The 18,630-nt window shown below is 33.9% G+C and overlaps 2 protein-coding genes and 1 long non-coding RNA gene across 3 annotated transcripts; all 3 read right to left on the bottom strand.

Moving 5' to 3' along the window:
- Positions 1–332: 332 nt before the first annotated feature.
- Positions 333–4,147, bottom strand: LOC126679240 (probable trehalase). Its single transcript, XM_050374228.2, has 11 exons — positions 3,423–4,147; positions 3,226–3,345; positions 2,499–2,614; positions 2,311–2,411; positions 2,116–2,225; positions 1,950–2,022; positions 1,700–1,867; positions 1,540–1,627; positions 1,194–1,293; positions 902–1,115; positions 333–798 (listed from the first exon to the last, which is right to left on the bottom strand). The coding sequence occupies exons 1-11, from the start codon at positions 4,016–4,018 to the stop codon at positions 706–708; spliced, it is 1,779 nt and encodes a 592-aa protein (XP_050230185.1). The 5' UTR covers positions 4,019–4,147; the 3' UTR covers positions 333–705.
- Positions 4,148–6,837: 2,690 nt separating this feature from the next.
- LOC126676368 (uncharacterized) lies at positions 6,838–9,305 on the bottom strand. The gene is made up of 2 exons (XR_007640273.2): positions 7,952–9,305; positions 6,838–7,663 (listed from the first exon to the last, which is right to left on the bottom strand). It is a non-coding gene; the product is annotated as an uncharacterized LOC126676368 (long non-coding RNA).
- Positions 9,306–10,496: 1,191 nt separating this feature from the next.
- LOC126676820 (ABC transporter F family member 3) lies at positions 10,497–18,605 on the bottom strand. The gene is made up of 18 exons (XM_050371110.2): positions 18,280–18,605; positions 17,582–17,794; positions 17,076–17,265; positions 16,696–16,904; positions 16,428–16,586; positions 16,028–16,156; positions 15,838–15,939; positions 15,599–15,745; positions 15,064–15,126; positions 14,911–14,957; positions 14,733–14,792; positions 14,540–14,622; positions 13,364–13,458; positions 12,967–13,053; positions 12,066–12,153; positions 11,732–11,817; positions 10,994–11,056; positions 10,497–10,856 (listed from the first exon to the last, which is right to left on the bottom strand). Exons 1-18 carry the CDS (start codon positions 18,481–18,483, stop codon positions 10,737–10,739), a joined length of 2,145 nt encoding a protein of 714 aa, XP_050227067.1. The 5' UTR covers positions 18,484–18,605; the 3' UTR covers positions 10,497–10,736.
- Positions 18,606–18,630: the final 25 nt, after the last annotated feature.

Below are 18,630 nucleotides of genomic sequence, written 5' to 3'. Positions count from 1 at the left end.
AGCAACTAACTCCACCAGCTTTGGAATATTCATTATTATTCTTATTTTTATCCATGCTTTTTCTTAATTAGTACTGATATTGCTTCTAGTGCATATCCAAGCTTTGTGTCATGATCAGGAAACCTAATCTTCTTATCTACACAATTCAAATCAAATGGAAAATTATAATCAATAATAGTCCTTTTAGGTGATTTGCATAATTAACACCCACAATTTTTAAACTTTAGTGAGGCCTAATTGATCCGATGACAAGTTGAGGGACCGGAATGACCCTTTATTCTTTCCCATTATATTGGAACAATAATTGGATGTATATATGTCATTGATGATGGTTTCAGAGAAACTTTGTGTTGATTGCTATTGCTGGGACCAACCATAAATACATACCCGAGGAACAAAATAATTACCCTGTACTCGTTCTGCTTTAGGCAATACACTGACTTTTATCCTATGCATACAAACTAAGACACGGCATTGTATTGATTTGCTATTGCTCACTCGTCTCTGCTTGACAAGAGGCAAGTTTACAAACACAAACTGAAAGTTTTCATTCTAGGACACTATACAAAATATATCAATTTCTGACTGCCAAATTTATGGAAATTCTGCCACAAAATTTTGTGATAGTACTTTCTATCATAATTCCGTCGTAAATTTGGCAGTTATAAATTGATAGTTTTTTTTGTAGTGTATATATTAATCAAACTAAGTCGATGAGCAGTCTATGCTCCGGTCATGCGGCCATCCAAACTCCTCCAAGAATGTCAATACGACTCCGTTAGACCACCCGAAACCAGTCTGCATATGCATAAAACACCAAGAAAAGGAATAGGTCAAGTAAGGTCCACAAATAGACAACATTTTCTTGAACAGTTAGGCTTATTAAAGATTGTGAGTATACCTGAGGTATATATTCACCTCCACCTCCGGATTCTCCACACTTTTCTACATCGTATTTTTCGTGCATTGCGCCGGTTTTCTTGTATCCAATGTAATTGGTTCTCACCCATCTAGCAGCTATATCTTCTGCCAATGATTTTGCTTCTTTTGATTCTGATCTTGCTAGACCTTCTACTATCATATGTTGAAGTGGAGCCCAACCATTTGGAAAGTCCCTGTTCATAAAATTGACATTTAACTATTAAATTTTTTTACATCAAAGGATGAATAATGATAAGATGTTATATACTTACCATTGTTGTCCTGAATTTGTTAGAGAAGTGGCAATTCCAGCAGCTTGAACCAGGCCCGACTTTTGTAGGCTTTTCATGACTTTCTCCACTAGAACAGTATCTTTAGTTATGCACAAAAGAAATAATTAGTATCTGATGCGGAGCAGTAATCTTTAATGCATTGGAATTCCGGAATTCATAATATGCCATATCAAAGCTAATTCGGAAATCTACATCAATTACCGGTTTTTACTCATAATCGGCTGATTTTTATTGTTTCAGGCAGTTTTCGGGTTATCGTGCTCATTGAACTGAAGCTACGATTATGTATTGCAGTATTTCAAAATGAAAATTGAAAGTTACTGACCTGAATTGAACGTGTTAAGCCACAAAGGCGAAAAATTTGAAGCAAACACATTCTGATTCTGGTTACTAGCTTTCCATAATTGAGATTCCTGAAGAAAATGCATAAATTGTTAAGACTAACAATATAAGTTTTGCAGCACTAGGCAAGAGTAAGTTCTGACCTGGCTTGTAGTGTCATTGGTGATCCAGTAATCGAGCCACTGTCCCATTTTGTCATTCCAGAATACCGAGTTTATTGCCCTTTTTCTTGCTTTAGAATATTCCGAAAAGCGTTCTGCAATGCTTTTCTCTCCTGTTTCTTTTGCCAAGAACACAATGTTCCGCTCCATCTGTGCAATTATACGACACAAACACTTTCTGTCAGACATTATTTATTGTACGATCTCTTGATCAAGCGTTTACGACTCATACCTGAAGTATAAATACGTTTAAATCAACAGGTAAAATCAATGTTGTGGACAATGTCGTAAACTCTGAAGAATTCCTGAAACAGTAAAACAGATGCAAATAGTTCTTCAACTGTCAATTTTCCAAAACAGTAAATGAGTAAAACACTAAATGCGGATCAAAGGATTACCTCATCCATCGTGTGCTGAAATCCCAACCAGATTCAGCAGTTGAAGCCAATTCTCGGTAAAATTGCTGTTTTTCTGACGGATTTACAAACTTGGAAGCGGATTTTTGGTCCTGACAGAGAAAATGAGCAAATAAGTTATGATGTGCAACAGTATGATGCTATGCCAACTGAACTAAACCGAACAGAAGAACACACAATGATTGAAGATTCAGGCCTAGCTTTATTCCACATCGCATAATACCGACTTAAGTTGTGATAATTGCCTTGAGCATCTTTAATGGTGACCTTATGTATATCTACAACAAGAGTACATCAAAACAGTTATAGAAGTTGAATCAAACAGAAAATGAAGCAGAAAAACATAAGGAAATATCAGACAGTACCAGAATTCCAAAATTGGTATTCCTTGAGCAATGCAGGCAATGCTGTTTTAGCCAGTTCCATATCACCGGTCCGTTTATATATCTCGTAAACCATCGCACTCAGGAGAGGAGGTTGACTGCAATAGCACCCAAGTTTACATTAAAACAAAATAAATATAACATGTCACGACCAGAAAGAGTGCAATAACCGGGGAGAATCCAGTCATGAGCCGAAATAGAACCACAACAATAGACCTAACGCCATATACAACCTAATACCATAGTCTATGTTCATTCCCGCTCAGGAACGGACCTAGGAAAAGCGTATGGTGGGCAACCGCGCATCTTATAATTTTGAGTCCCTTTAAAAAACGTTGATATGGAATTGAAATATATGATTTTGTCATCTTAAATTATATAGTTTGCACACCTTAAAATTTATTTGTTTTCAATTTTACTCATCTTATAAAGTTTAAATATAATTTTAACCACCTTATAAAATATTTCTGAGTCCGCCACTGTTCCCGCTTACATATTACTCATTCTACTCATATTTTTCCAATATGAAATTTCCATCATACTTGATATCCTAATCTAATGTTCCTGTTTGGCAATGCCTAACATGGAATGAAATCATGCATTGATTTTGATGAATAAATGCAGCCTATTAAATGGCAGGAAAAACAATACCAGCCAAAAATTCATCAAAAATCGAAGATAAAACGAAGAGCACGAGTCCAGAATTTACCTCCTATTGGTGTAATAAGCCCTTGCTCCATTAAGTACATAACCATAAGTATTCACAAGCGAAACTAAATTCGTCACGATAGCTTTCGCAGTCTCGTGCATTTTACTAGCCAACAATCCCCTGCATACCAATTTCGAAGCTGCTAAATTATACTTAAAAACATAAATTAAAACAATCAAACCCAAACCAACACTGACCTGATAACCCAATAAGAATCCCAATAATAAACCTCTCTAAAACGAGACCCCGGAATAATCACCGGAGCGGCCGGCAAAGGAAGCAAAGTATGCAACTCAGGACGTTTCTTGGTTCCATCGGAGACTTTCCGGCTCAAATTTTTCCATAAAGAATGAACCTCAAGAGCCCACTTCCTAACCTCAGGATTCTCAACCTTATGCAAGAACCCATCAGGAACAGCCACAAAATCAGGAGGAAGATGGTACACAATATCCTGACCAGCACCATTAAAATGACTTGCTATAAACTCCTGTAAATCATTCACAGAAACGGTACCGTTTCCTGTCCTTGTAAGCCTGTTAAAAGCTTTCTGAGTGGCTGAAAGATTAAACTTCAATGAGAAATCAACGTAGAGTTTAGGGTCAAAGTCTTTGTCGCCGAAAGTAACGAGAGCGGTTTGTTGAAGATGTTCAAGAAACGTGAGCAAAGGTGTGGTTGGCATTACAGGAGCTAAGTGGTTGCTTGGAGACAAAGATTTTGATGAAGTCATGATTGGTAATAGACATAAAAGTATAACAGAAACGTGATTAAGATTTTTAGATTGGAAGTTTTGCATTGTAAAGTTTATTTCCGAACAAGGAAAAAAAAAAAAGAGTCCCTGTTCGTACTTTCCTTTTATATTTAAGAAAATTCAGCCTAATTCAGCCGGCAATTTGTATTTTTCTTTGTTTGTCGAATGATCAAGATTTGTGCGTTGAACGAAATTTTGGGTTATTTTATAACTTTTGACAATTTAGTTAATATATCTTAATTAGGAAATAAGAAGTAAAAAGTGGATTATACACCTTTAATTATGGGTAGCTTCTCCGATGATTCAGGTGGATTAACGTAGAATTATTTTAAATTTTTGTGACCATTGGAAGTATAATATTTGCTTTTTAAAACTGAGTTAAGATTAGTTTTTGTAGTATAATATTTGATACAAAGAGATTCTTAGATAGACTGAGTCCACCACGTCATTTATGGACTAAGCCTATAACAGCCTATAACATAATAAAACGTCATTAAAATAATGGCAATTTTGTAAATTCGTGTATTACTTATTTACATATTTGAATAGTAATATTACAAGATTGTCATCATTTTAATGACGTGTCATTATGTGATAGGCTTATTTAACGAATGACGTGGTGAACTGATTTCTCAAACAATCAAAGGTGTTGAGCATAAATGAGGTGGAATGCGTACTTGATGTCTGAAACTAAAAACATGTGCAAAGTAACCAAATATGATGTGGAAGTCTCCTCAATAGTCATCCACCATACACAAATCTATGTGTCACAACAATTCTTATCCTTCTTATCTTCATCTTCTGGCTGACTAGGTTGTTTTTTTTTACCATTGGCAAATTAAACAGAGTTTATCTCAAACCACCGTTATACCATATCATATTTCAACAAGTTAATAAATATTTATAATAATTTTTTTTAATTATTATAATTTTTTATTATTAAATTTTCCACGTGATTAATATATTATTGATTTTTTGCGCGAATAACATAACTTGATAAATGTATTATATAATTTTCTCAAATTAAAATGATATAAACACTGAAAAATATTCTGCTAAATTCGTGAGCTTAATTTTTCCTACATACGCTCCTCCTTCCTAATAATAAAAAAGGAAAAAGAAAGTCCATTTAACAGTAAAACAAGAAATTCATTAAATTGATTAAATTACAGTCTAATTACTAAAAATATCTACTCCCTCTGTCCCAGTAGAGTTGTCCATTTAAAAAAAATTATCTCAAAACTCTTGTCCACTTTCAAAAAATAACCAATTTTTAGACTCAATTTCTCTATATTATTCCTATTTAAAGTCCACTAATGAGGTGACTGAAAGTAAATTACAAGTGGAATTTATAATAAAGAAGGATAATGACAAGAAAAAAAAAATTATAAAATAAATAATAATAATTGCTTTTTTTAAACTGTGTGATAAAAATAAAGTGGACAACTCTATTAAAACGGAAGGAATAATTTTTTTTAATTTATAGCCGACATTCAAAAGTTGACAATTTTAAACCAATTTTTATAAAAACATTTCAGCTAGTCATTTTTTTTTATAAAATACCATTTTTTGACATTTAACCACCTTTTAATTTTGTCAGTTCTACTCTAATTTTACATAGCATATTTCGATTAGAAAAGGTTAGGTTTTGTCGAAAATGACAAAAAAGAAAGTTGATTATTTTTGTGATAAATATGACTAGCTTGGTATAATTGAAAATTGCTTATTGAAGTTAGGTTAACATAGAATAGATTAATATCTAACAACTAATCTAAAATATGACTATCTCTTGATAAAAAAAAAAAGAGTTAGGCTAAAGTCTAACATTTTTGCAAGGTTGAAGTATAATTATTGAAAAGACTAAACATATTTGAGAGATTAGGACTTAAAATGCAACAAGGAAATATCAGAGGGTAATGAATCCTGATAATCATTGAATTTTTGAGTTTTTTATTTCAGTCATTAAACTATTTTTTTTTCCTTTTAATCACTGAATTTTTAGTTTTTTTCATTTTGATATTTTCCGGCCAAAATACTTAGGTGGCAGCCGGAATTAATTTTTTTAACCTAAGAACTTGCCATATATGCATGATTTGACATAAAAACTCATTTTTAAAGTGAAATTATATGTGATTAATTTTCAAAATAAAACTAGTAAAATCCAATTGCCATATGTCAGTTTCCGGCTGCTGCCTAAGCATTTTGGGCTTCAAATACCAAGATGAAGAAAAAAGTTCAATGATCAAAAAGAAAAAAAATAATAACTTAGTGATGAAATAAAAAAATTGGAAAGTTCAATAATAGTCGGAATCAATTACCCAATATCAAAACTACCAACTCTACAAGAAAGGCTGAGAATGTGACATTTTTTAAGATCCTAACAACATTAAGCTTTATCTAGAAACGGACAATAAGAAGATACCAACATAAAATTGGGACCAGAAACTGAAGCTCCTCAAAGTTATTATAATATCTAGATCGACATTTATATTCCTTCAGAAATTGGAACCACATTTCTAACTCATCACTGGAGCTATATTGACAAATCTTGACATCCTACATAAAAGTTATTCAAACAAACAGAGAAGGAGTGTAAACAAGTTGAACTACTCGAGTTACTTGAATCGATTCAAAAAATGTAAGCCAATCCCAAGCTACTCGAATTTCATTTTGAGCCAAACTCGAGTATTAATTAGAGAAGCTCGTGAGACTAGTTAACCTAAACAGGTCTCTTAAAGAAATAAAATAATTATTCATTTTTTACCATAGCAATTTTTTTATACCTCTAAATGTAAGTCAATATCATCTTAATTTGTTAAATTCCTTGTTTTAAAATGATAAAAAAAAAGTATTAAATATGACAATTTTTTAATAATTGTTTTAATTCTTTATTAAACTCAAGGCAAGCTTGGTTCAAGCTTGAGCTCAAACCCGATAGCATACATGTCATTTGATCTCGAGCTTGGTATAAATCAAGCTCGGCTCGGCTCGTTTACACCACTACCTAACCCTAACCAAGTGCCAATGAATAGCCTGTGCCAAAAAGGTCCAGCCCACTAACGTCTTTATGTAAAGGAAAATGCTAAACTAGCTTGCTTCCCTGAAATTTGGCAGACATGTAGCCCCTATTTGAACTTTCTGCAAAATATATGCATTACTACAGTAACCGAATTACAATAAAGGAAATCTAGGTAATAATTGTAAAACACAGCTCATATATACTAAAGAACACCAGGAAACAAACTTTAGCAGAATTCAAGTCTAGAAATCATCACCAACTTAAACTTTGAAAAGACAATTATAATGATGACATGCTTCAAAACCAGGTTGTACAATGTACGGCCATTTCACAAGTTATTGAAGCTGACCGTTTAAATTAGTACCCCTGAATAAATAAAATCATTGAAAAATGTCACAATGACAGGTCTTCATTCTTGCCATATAGGCTATACTCACCACAAATGACTGCTTCAATTGAAGCATCACAAAATTTAGAGGTAAGGTATTGAAAAAGACTGCAAACAGACAATAATAACTGAATCTGTCTAGAAGGCCAAGTGATTCATTTGTCTTTTAGGCAACAAAACCAGGAAGAGTATTACTGATATGGGTAATAGATGAGACAAATACCCTGAAAACCTGGATGTTAAACCAGGGAAGCTGATGACAAAAGACCAGCTTCCTTGTTGACTGCAAAAAGCTTACTAGGGTCAGTAATTCAGGTCATTGCTTTGCCACTCACACCATTTTTTACTGATTTCAAAATAAAACGGACATAAAAACTCTAGTAACTGCTCCAAAAAGATCCTTAAAAGAAAAAGAAGAAGAAGAAAGCCTTTATTTTATAATGAGAGTAACAAACAAGTGCAAAAGAAAGGAACACTAAAGAAAAGAGTAAAAAACATGGAATTATCGAACTCCAAGAGAAAGAAAGCTTCTTCTTCCTCGGAGAGGAAAACAAGAGTTCAATCAACTAACCAGGGATTGAAGGGGACCAGAGCAAGGCTATACATAATTAGACGATGCATCACCATGCTAATTTGCTGGAAGGAGAATGAAGATGACTGATGCTGGTAAAGTAAGGCTTTCATGGAAGTGGCATCCTGCTTAACAATGCCATCGTAAGTAGCACTTATGTTTTGTTTATACTAGCAATCAAATGTGCATAAAATTGGAAAGACATAGATAGGGAGTTAGAGAAATGTGCATGGTGCAATAGCAGATAGAATGCAAATACAGCAATACAAACAGAAAATGATGCTAGCATAATCATTATACTCTTGTTTTTTCAAGAAAAGTTTATATATTTTCCTAAAATCTAGTTCTCTACGTATTTTCATATAAAACTGCATCAATACAACTCAATCATCCCCACACATTGTGGACAATCGATTTCCCATATAATTAAAAAGAGGTGGGTTTATCAAATACAAGAAAAAATCGGTTGCCTGACTGACTATATTCACATAAGAATCTCTTATAAAACCTACAGCTGAAATCAGGGATAAGTTCAAACCCAGAATCTTTCCTTAACAACAACTCGGTCGGTAATCTAGGCTTTGAAAACAAACCTTAACTGATGATTTCCTATATAGGAGTTCACAATCAGCATAATTCATCACAAATTTTGAGGGCCTATTGAAAGCAAAACCTTCTCCAGGACACCAGAAAGTAGTCATTTAAACGAGACTGAACTAAACCCTATGACCAAAAATGTAGCACCTGTTGCACCATCTAATGACAACAAACAAGCCGAGCTACATTTTTGGTTCATCACTTCATTTAACCTTAAAAACTATCAGAATTCGAGTACCTCCCTGTTATGCTGCACTGCACAGCTCCGTCATGCTCTCTTTTATCACTATTGCCATATGTCCATGAACAGCTAAAAACACGCATAAACACATACATATTTCAAAACATCTATTGCGATACTTGCATGTGCCTGATATAAATGAATTTTGTGCACATTCATTTCAAAAAACAGCACATTACATCAGAAATAATAAATCAGTAAATGCACAGCACTTAGAATCAACATATATAGCGTCAAACTCCAATTTTTTCAGCTTCAAGTTCCAAAGTTGCTTACCTTACCTTTTATAAAACTAAAACGATAAACACAGACAAATTACAAAGACAAGCTTTATTAAGCAATAAGGCCACCACATATGGTAAAGAGTTTAACACCCATCATCATAAACATAATATAAATGATTTGCATGTAAATTTATACTTATAATAATGACAAAACCCTAAAAATCCGCAAACAGAACATAAAGATTGAAACAATAAGGGTTTGATATAGGAGATTTTAAAGAGAAGATAATTATAATAATAACAAGAATCAAACAGGGAGATTGGTAACGTCGTCGCTTCGGATAGGATTAGTTGAGAGATTGAACGGGCGATCCTTAGCTTCGTCTTCATCGTCATAATCATCATCGGGATCATTAGTAGAGACATTGACACAAGAGAAACGTTCAAGCGACGAGAAAAATGCGGAGATCACAGTGGCGCTTACCCAATTGGCCACATTGTTTACGTTCTCCATCGACACGATGCTGCTATTGTTGTTTGTGTTTTCGTTGTTTTCCATTTCTTAGGAAGCTTTTGATTGCAGAATAGAGCTGATTGATTACGGACTATAGAGCAACAAGGGAACTAAATTTGGGGATTTTTTCTAAACCCTAATTTTGATTTAGGAAAGAGAGGAGAAGATAAAGAGAGTCAAAATGGGCGGGGATTTTGGTCTGTAAATCAGATGATGATAGCAAACAGCAAGAAAGGAAAAATAAAATAAAATAATGCAATAACGGTTACACTTGGGTGGCTGCAACAAGATTTATTGTTTATATATATGTATATAACAACCATATTTTAATTCAAATTAATTCTTAGCTATTGTTATTATCACTTTAATTATTTCTTTGTTCAAAATTGAGCATTTTATTTCAAAATAATAAAATAATATTGAGCATTCTTGGGCCAGGTCTAAGTTTAGCTGATGCCAATGTAGGTTAATTTAGATGGTTAAGGCACCTTTGAGTGCATTAAGAGTTTATGTGAGTTTGAAACACATCTCCGTATCGAAAGAGTCAATTATCATTTTTGACAAAAAAAAAAGGTTGAGCTGATGTCAATGTTGGAGGTATTTTATTTAATTTAAACCCGAAATAAACATAGTTAAAATTTAATATTTTTTAGTTAAATTCTTAGATAGATATTTTCATAATCATATAAGAATTAATCAAAATTTAAAATTAAAATTTTCGCATAAAAATACAGAACCTGCTTAAACTCAGCTTGGCAAAAAATGAGTGTCCAAATTCAGCTCAAACTGGAGTCTGAACGACCGGACTATTACCCAGCCAAATAATCAGCTATAATCCAGCCTAACGATCATCTATAGCTGTGACACACACACGTTTGTGTGTACATTATATAAGGTTTTTAAGCATATTTCAGATGATTAATGTTTCTTTTCATGATCATTTGATATAATATGGCAGCAGCAGCAAAGTAAGATGAATAAAACTTCTGTATTTAAATACAGAAAAAACCATTATCACAATTTTTTCTTTTCAGATAATGTCCTTAGAAAAATGACCCCACAGATGCTTAATCTTATATCATAAGTAAAACAATTCCAATTATACAATAAGTTCAAAGCACTTCCAAATATGACGGGGGCTAACATCAAAATTGCTTGTATGGTCAGCATTTCTGCCATCATATGTAATCTGTTGTAGCAATCAATCTATTATGACTGAAGTATCTTCTTGTACTCCTGGAATGTCCCTTGGAAAGGCGTCACCCTTCCATCTGACACCGCCCATAATTCCTCTACACTCCCTGATATTAAGTGCTCGTCGTGACTCACCTGCAAGCAACAAACATCCCAGTTTGCTTCATTTTACTTGTTTTCATACTTAGTTCACAAACAAATTAACATTTTTGTTTTGATATTTCCATCCATTGACACACATAAAAAAGGAGTCAAGATAACAGGCATCATACCATCAGAATTCCTCCTTGAAACAAGACAAGACCTTGGATTAGCGCCTCTACTGCATCCAAATCCTGCATTTAGCATGCGCCTAATTGTCAGAAAGCAGTTGAAATATTTTTGTAACGTGATGTACTAGCACATACTTAGAAAAGGGTACAGCTGCATCCAATGGGGGATCCAAATAATTTTCATAGCATGGGCAAAAATATAAGATATATATTTGAATATATTTTTATAAAGATGGGCAATCAGATGTTTGTGATATTTTTTAAAAAGTTTAAATTATAAGATGGGCAATTCCAACCTATAGACGTAGTTTGGCCTATGGCTGTGGCTGTATCGACCAAAAATAATAAACTGGGAACATCCGCCCTATGTGGTGTATTTAACGCATGCTACACTCTTGAGCATTCACATAACGTATTACATTAAGAGGTACCATGAAGTGGGCACTTGCCCATATAAACCTGATTCACATCTTCCCACAAACTGTGCAACTTTCCAGTTGGATCAAATCAGAAGAGAGAAAAAAGGTTCATTTAGCAGAAAATGTTATCATGCATTAACATATGTGCATGCACGGAATTACAATGAAAATTACATAGACTATAGAAAAGGATCAGCAGTTTTTCTCTTTCAAAAGCTCATTGAACTGATTTTGCCAACCCAGTCAGCAACTAATAAATATACAATACTATAAAGGTCATTAAAAAAATGCTAATGGATGTAAAGGATAAGGAACTTACAAGATGATTGGATGGCTCATCAAGCAAAATTATGTGTGGTTTCTTAAAGGTAATCTTCGCAAATGCAACCCTGCTCTTCTGACCACCTATTGAGCATTTGCAAATTATAAATTTAGAATATCTGACAAAAGATTCACGTGAGACTACTCTAAAAGTCTTGATTGATATTGGCTCTATCCTGGCACATGTAAATAGCATCTGGTTTGCACAGCCATCATGGCTAGCCATCACCAATCAATAAGCAGAACTTCCACAATTCATCATGGCTTGAGGATCAATTTAAATCATCATAACACAGTACAAAAAGTTGCAGGATCTGGATAGATAAAAATACCAGATAAAGTGTACATCGGTTGAAGTGCCAGATTTCCAGTTACACCAAAGGAGCCCAAGTGACCTCGGAGCTTTTGTTCAGGCACGCCCTATGTGAACAAATCTCAAAGTAAATGGCTTGAAAAATATTAAGAATGACGAAAAAAAAAATAAGTCTTTCATTAAGGAATTCAGATGCTTCAAAGAATTAAATCCTACTCCAAAGAGCTAAAGGCAGGTATACCAATTTACACACATAAATTGCTACTTTTTGGGTTTGGATGATTGAAGTTTCTTGATAATATGGATCTGATAGTGGCTTACAGAACAAGAACTGAATCTTGCCAAGTAATTATTTTAATTAAGTGAAAGGCCGAAAGTTGAGGCATTTTAGGTTTAATCAAATCCAAGCTAAATGAGTTACTAAGCTAGTCTTCAAGAAAATTTATTCTAAAAATATAATTCATTTATTGGTTAATAAGTATATAATATTGGAGTCTCAATCTCCATTTATGAGAATAGACTTTCAATTCAGTGATGAAAAAAGATAATACTCAAATCACTCAATATTTGACCTACTAAACACTTCAAAATACAGAAAAATGAGAAGTAAATTTTTCTGTATGTTAATAATAATTTGATCAATTGGAGTTCCGCTCATGAAAGAAACAGGCTTAACAGAACACCATAAGATACCAGTTGAATATCAAATTTTAAAAATGTTAACTAAAATTATAAAGTAAAAGTTTATGGTATTGATGAAAAACATGTGGCAGCAATATTTCTATCCACTATTCCCACAAGAGTTCAATAAATTATTCACTCGCTGTCGTCCCATTAGAATGAGTTCAAATAAAGTACGAGGAAACAAGGGCCCTAGAAAAATTAGAATTGAAATGAAATTATTCAAAGCAAGAACTCACTGGGAAGCAGCGCATCATATATAAAAGGGGATTGGAAGATAAATCAAGTCCATCAACATGGTGCTGATTGAACACCGCAATGCGAACCTGCAAACAAGACAATACAACTTTCTGTCACGTTTATAAATAAAAATAAAACAATTTTTTTGATAAAGCTCTTTATTTGCTGCAACAGAAAGTTAAAATTGAAATCTCCACTACAACAGAACGGACAGAGTAAACAGGCTGTTTTACTGTTCTCAATTTTTTCTTTACATGCAGAGAGACAAGTTTTAAAATTAACAAATGAGCTATAAGAACAAACTCTTCTACAGCTATGAGACAAATTCTTTTATATTTAGAAGTATTAATTGCAAAGTAGCATCCAAAAAATAAGTCGAAGAGAAGAGCAAGATACCTTTGCTGAACGAAAGACAGTGCCAGACACCGGCTGCAAATCTCCAGATATCAATTTGAGTATTGTTGATTTTCCAATGCCATTTGGCCCAACCACTGCATTATGATTAAAATCAACAAATCAGGAATTGCCCAATATTTGTAGCAAACATCAATACGTTAAGGGATAATTACTAAAATCCCTTATACTAGTTCATACCTACTTTTTTTTAGAAGTGAATTACCTTCCTCCTGAAGTGTAAGTTATTTGATTGTTTCCCCTCCGTTAAATGTTGATATCATCAAAGAATTCAATTGAAATTAATTATATTCAATTTAGCCCCCTAAATTTATTTTTAGCATAAATTATTCTAAAATTAAGTAAAAGTTGTATATTATGTAATTATATTCATTTTTCACTAATCTAATAAATAAAAAACAATTCTAACAAATAAATAACTATTAAAATTAGCATTATATATTTGAAAAGAATTAATTAATTTTTAGCTATTAAATATTTTTTTTTATAGAAATTACAAATAAAAAATATCAGTTTTCGAATCAATGCATAAAATTAAAAATACAATTTTCAATAAATTTTTAGTTTTCAAAATATTTATAATCAATTAACATAAATACTAGATTAATTTGAGGATTTAATTTCAAGTAATTTTAGAAATTATTACGGTATTGGGTTGCTTGATTCAAAATTAAATATAAATTATCAAAATTAATAATAAAAAAGATTATATTGCTAAAGTCATCGGAATATGGAAGCCATGCGCGGCCGCACTGACATCATTCTGACCGTGTGGCTGCCGGTACTAGCAACATATTAAAACTATTCATTCAATTATAGTTTGATGAAATTGGCATTTAACAGAGAAAGAAATAGTTAAATAACTTAAACATGCAGCAGTACTTCACTTTGGAATTATTTTTAAATAATTATTACCTAATCAGAAATGATCTCATACATTAATTGCTTTGAGATGTTGCAACCATTACAGTTGATTAGGATTAAGATTATCTCATGGTCACTACATCTGGCATTTTTTCAAGTATAGGTGTAAATAAATTTAACATGACCTCTCATGTTCATTAGAAGATAAGCGAATCTTAATTCAATTGACATAAATCTACACGCGAAAAATGTACTGCTGAAAATAAAACAAATCATAAAGACAACCATGCTTACTTGCAATTCGACTGTCCAGATCGATACCAAAATTTAAGTTCCTGAACAATATGGGGCCACCCGGATAACCAAACGAAGCATCGCTGCACTCACATTCAATGAACATGAACTGAGCATTCTTTTGATTGAAGTAAAACAAAGCACTAGCACATGTAATACATTCAGATTCTACAACATGAGCTGCAAATCAAACCTGAAACTTATAATTGGAGCGCCTGGTCTATCATCTGGAGTTGGGAACTCGAATTTGTAGCTGTTAAGAAAAAACAAAAAGGAAAAATGACTCCCAGCTGAATAGGATAAGAGGAGAAATTACAAGCCAACTTTTCTGAAATGAGCCAGCTAGAGTAAATGAGGATAGCAGTGCATACTCTGGGTCATTAATAATTTCATCTACACAGCCCAATCGATCCAGTGCCTAAGAAGACAGGAGAAAGAATGAGTATAGATGTATCATGCAAAGTAGCAGTACAAGTTCTAAAAATCTTCAGTCTAAGAACACCCATTATAATGAATATAAGTACCTTAATTCTTGACTGGACAAGAGATGCCCTCTTTGCATTATAACGAAATTTATCGATAAATGACTGCATGAAGGAAACATATCAATTGTAGGTGAAAAACAAGATTATGATTCAGATACATGGATGTAGTTGCACATTGAATGACAAATGTACTCGGTGACCATGCATAATAAAGTAAAAAGCACCAAGTAAATATGGAAAGAAAGAGCGAGAAATGTTAAAGTACGTAATTGAAAAACAGTAAAGATAAGCTTTTTGTAAATTTGACATCATGAGTGCAGCTTTCGAATTTCTTTTTAAGAGATGGGAGTCGGTAAATGGACTGACAAAAAAGGGAAGCCTGCATACAGATTTCATAACCAAAATAAAAAAGGCAGCAAACATTGTGTGCCTCTCCATGCAAAAGGATTCCACAAGTAAAAACAACAAGTTAAAATAATACTGTGAATAGTGGACGTAAGAAACAAAGAAAATGCAGACCATTAAAACAAAAAATGATGAATCACAGCATATTTAGTATGTCCAACTTTAAGACCTGCATATGCGATCTTGCTCGCTCATGTGCCTCAATTGCTTTGTTCTGGTTCTTAACCTGCTCCTCCCTAGTCCTCTCAAAAGTATCATAATCACCCTTGTAAGCTGACAGTTTTTGCGCTTGTAAATGAAGAATATCTGTGACCACCTGAAAACTAAAACAATTTTCTTTAGATAATGAAGACCTAATATCATGACAATGTATAACATTTGTCTTCAATCAGCAGCATGTGATGTTACCGTGTTCAAGAATTCTCTAGCATGAGAAACAACTATAAATGTTTTTGGCCATTTCACCAGGTATGATTCCAACCATAGAACAGCATGAAGATCAAGATGGTTCTGCAGAAAAGAATACAAAATACAAACAAATCATGCTACATGAAACTACCTATTTGAACTGAAAAATATAATCAACTATATTACGCACTGTAGGTTCATCAAGTAACAACATATCAGGCTCTATAAAAAGTGCACGAGCAAGAGCTATTCTCATTCGCCATCCACCAGAAAAAGCTTTTGTTGCTTTCTTCTGCATTTCTGGAGTGAAACTCAGGCCCTGCATATATTCAAGGAATAATGAGGTAAGCTGTTTCAATGGGTTAAAATAGTACTCAATCAAGTCAAATACAGGGTTCCATAATTCTTGCTGCTTCAAAGTTTAAACACAACCATTATTTTCTTCTAATTTTCATTTTCAGTTCTCCAAACATTTTGTAATCAACTTTCAATTATTCGTGATATTTTCTTCAGCTAAAGTTTCCAGTTTACGTTTAGGGCCAACTAAATTGGGTTCCAATAGTTCCACAAAGAAAGAATCGAGGACTGACCGCAAGAATGGAAGCCGCACGCGCTTCAGCAGAATCTGCATCGATGAACTCAAGCCTTTTGTATATTTCCTCAAGCCTTTGTGAAAAAGCATCCTTGTCAACTGGCCCATTATGATCCCCTTTGCTATTTCCATTTTCTCCCTCAAAGTCCATGTCCCTCTTAAGGAATATCATCAATATTTTAATGAGAATAGAAGGGCTGGTCAAAAAATGTGGAATTGAAGAATAATAGCTGTGAATTTCTCCAAACTAAAAGATACAAACTCACCTGTTGTGCGAGTAGACGAGCTTCTTCTGCTAAAAGTTGGGTTCTTTCAATGTCAGAGTTTAGAACACATTGCAACGCTGATGTATCATCGCCAACCACCTCTTGCTCAACATGCAAGATTTGGCAGTTTGAAGGTATACCGTCAATGGCATGCATAGCCATGTGTCTAAGGAAAGTTGTTTTTCCAGTACCATTCCGCCCAACAAGCCCTGCAAGAAAATTGCAACAAGGAATAGATGATGAATTGTCAACTTGAAAGCAAATAAGATGAACTTTCAGCATTTAAGCCCTCTTATTTTCGATGTCTTCTCATTTTTCTTCTTTTTGCAATACTGACACCGGGGGAAAATAGCCCATGTGGAAAATGACATAAAACTAACCATAATGCCTTCCAAAAGACAGAGTAACTGAACCATCTACAATGAGATCACGACCACCCACAGAGATATTAAAGTTCTCCATATGAATGTCCTTGATAGCTGGACCACTGCTGCTTTCATGATTCACGCATGCAACAGGCATTCCAGCTCTAACTGCTTCCATTTCTGCTAGATGCACTTGAAATTGTGCCTGTTTAATTATATGGAATTGCAGTAGGGAAAGAAAAAAAACTACGCATAAGTATAACAAAGGAAACATTAATGGTTGAATAAGAAAAAAGATATTAAGAAGAGTGAGCTAGTGCAATACATTTTAAAGAACATTTCATATTTGCACCAATTTCAAATAAATGAAACTACAAGAATACCAAATTGCAAAACCAAAGTTCAGAATCTCACCAATTGCTATAAGCATATGCAAATAAAAATGAGATACAGTAAAGTCTAGCTAATTCAATTACAACTACATTTATATGATTATGGTAAAAGAGAAGGGAAAATTTTACCTCCCTTTGACGTTCATCCTTCCTCTTTCTCCTCTCTAGCTTGGCACGGTCACGCTCAGTCAGCACAGGACCATCAATGACCTCAGGCTTCTTCTTTGGAACAGCCTCATCCATGCCTTCGTTCATTCTAAAGGGCGTTGTAAGGCTCCTGACTGTTGGTTTTGGTTTTACCAACCCATGCTTTCCAAACCTTTCAGATAATTTTCCACAAACCTACCATAATTTCCACAAAATGATATGATAGAGAAATTACAGACCAGACTTAAAACTCACCATCATAAATTAAAGTTTGTATAAATACATGTACATAAAACAAAGTGATAAATCACCAAGCCGATTTATCAACAACTAGAGTCGATTTACTCCCAAATTTCAATAAGTTATAATTTCTCCATATCTTCTCAGCAAGCAAAACTATGAAATACGCCAGACCTAACAAGACTTTAGTATCTAGCTTGGCTTAAGTTATCAAGCAGCAGTTCCTAACAAGAACTAAATCCAATTCATAAGCTCCATATATTAAGTCCTTATGCCTGTATTTTCTATAATTCAATTATGTCTAAGGCATTTTGGAGAAAATGAATCTAGAAACTCACCGTCCAGTGTCCAGTATAAGACTTACTTTTAATAAAATTTAATAGGAAAGGCAAATTAAAATGAATTTGATAGTAATGATTGAAATGGAAAGGTATATTTACCAGACGGCATTCATCGAAGTCGGAGACGCAACCAGCGCCGATAAGGAGTTCACCGATAGCATCAACAGCGCCTTCTCCTTCTTCGCCAAAATCGAAATCGTCGTCGGCGAGGACGTTTACTATGTAATCGACTATTGGCTGATCCACGTCTTCGACACGGCGACCCAGCACCTCGTGCACCACTGAACTTGCCACCTCCGTCATGACTATACTGGAACAACAGAGCTCCTCCACTGTATTAGAAAGAGGCGAGTCTGTTGCAGAAGGTTTTGCTTGGATTAGCCGGAACGTCGTCGTATTTCGACGATGGGGTTTTTCGCTCAATTTCCTGCTGGACCTATTCTAAGAGTT

Source organism: Mercurialis annua, linkage group LG4 (assembly GCF_937616625.2).
Source record: "Mercurialis annua linkage group LG4, ddMerAnnu1.2, whole genome shotgun sequence".
Classification (NCBI taxonomy): domain Eukaryota; kingdom Viridiplantae; phylum Streptophyta; class Magnoliopsida; order Malpighiales; family Euphorbiaceae; genus Mercurialis; species Mercurialis annua.
Note: the sequence above shows the minus strand (reverse complement) of the source record. Positions and strands in the feature narration are given on the sequence as shown.

Bases quoted from the DNA above. Each gene is read 5' to 3' on its own strand.
- LOC126679240 (XM_050374228.2), bottom strand. From the start codon at position 4,018: ATGCAAAACTTCCAATCTAAAAATCTTAATCACGTTTCTGTTATACTT. The intron at 2,412-2,498 runs GTACTGTCTGAT...CTCTTGTTGTAG, and splicing joins ATACCAATTTTGGAATTCTG to ATATACATAAGGTCACCATT. The intron at 1,116-1,193 runs GTAAGTATATAA...TTTTATGAACAG, and splicing joins ACAAATTCAGGACAACAATG to GGACTTTCCAAATGGTTGGG.
- LOC126676820 (XM_050371110.2), bottom strand. From the start codon at position 18,483: ATGACGGAGGTGGCAAGTTCAGTGGTGCACGAGGTGCTGGGTCGCCGT. The intron at 14,793-14,910 runs GTATGCACTGCT...TTTTCTTAACAG, and splicing joins GAAATTATTAATGACCCAGA to CTACAAATTCGAGTTCCCAA. The intron at 11,818-12,065 runs GTATTTTTATCT...AATGCTCAATAG, and splicing joins ACCGATGTACACTTTATCTG to GTGGTCAGAAGAGCAGGGTT.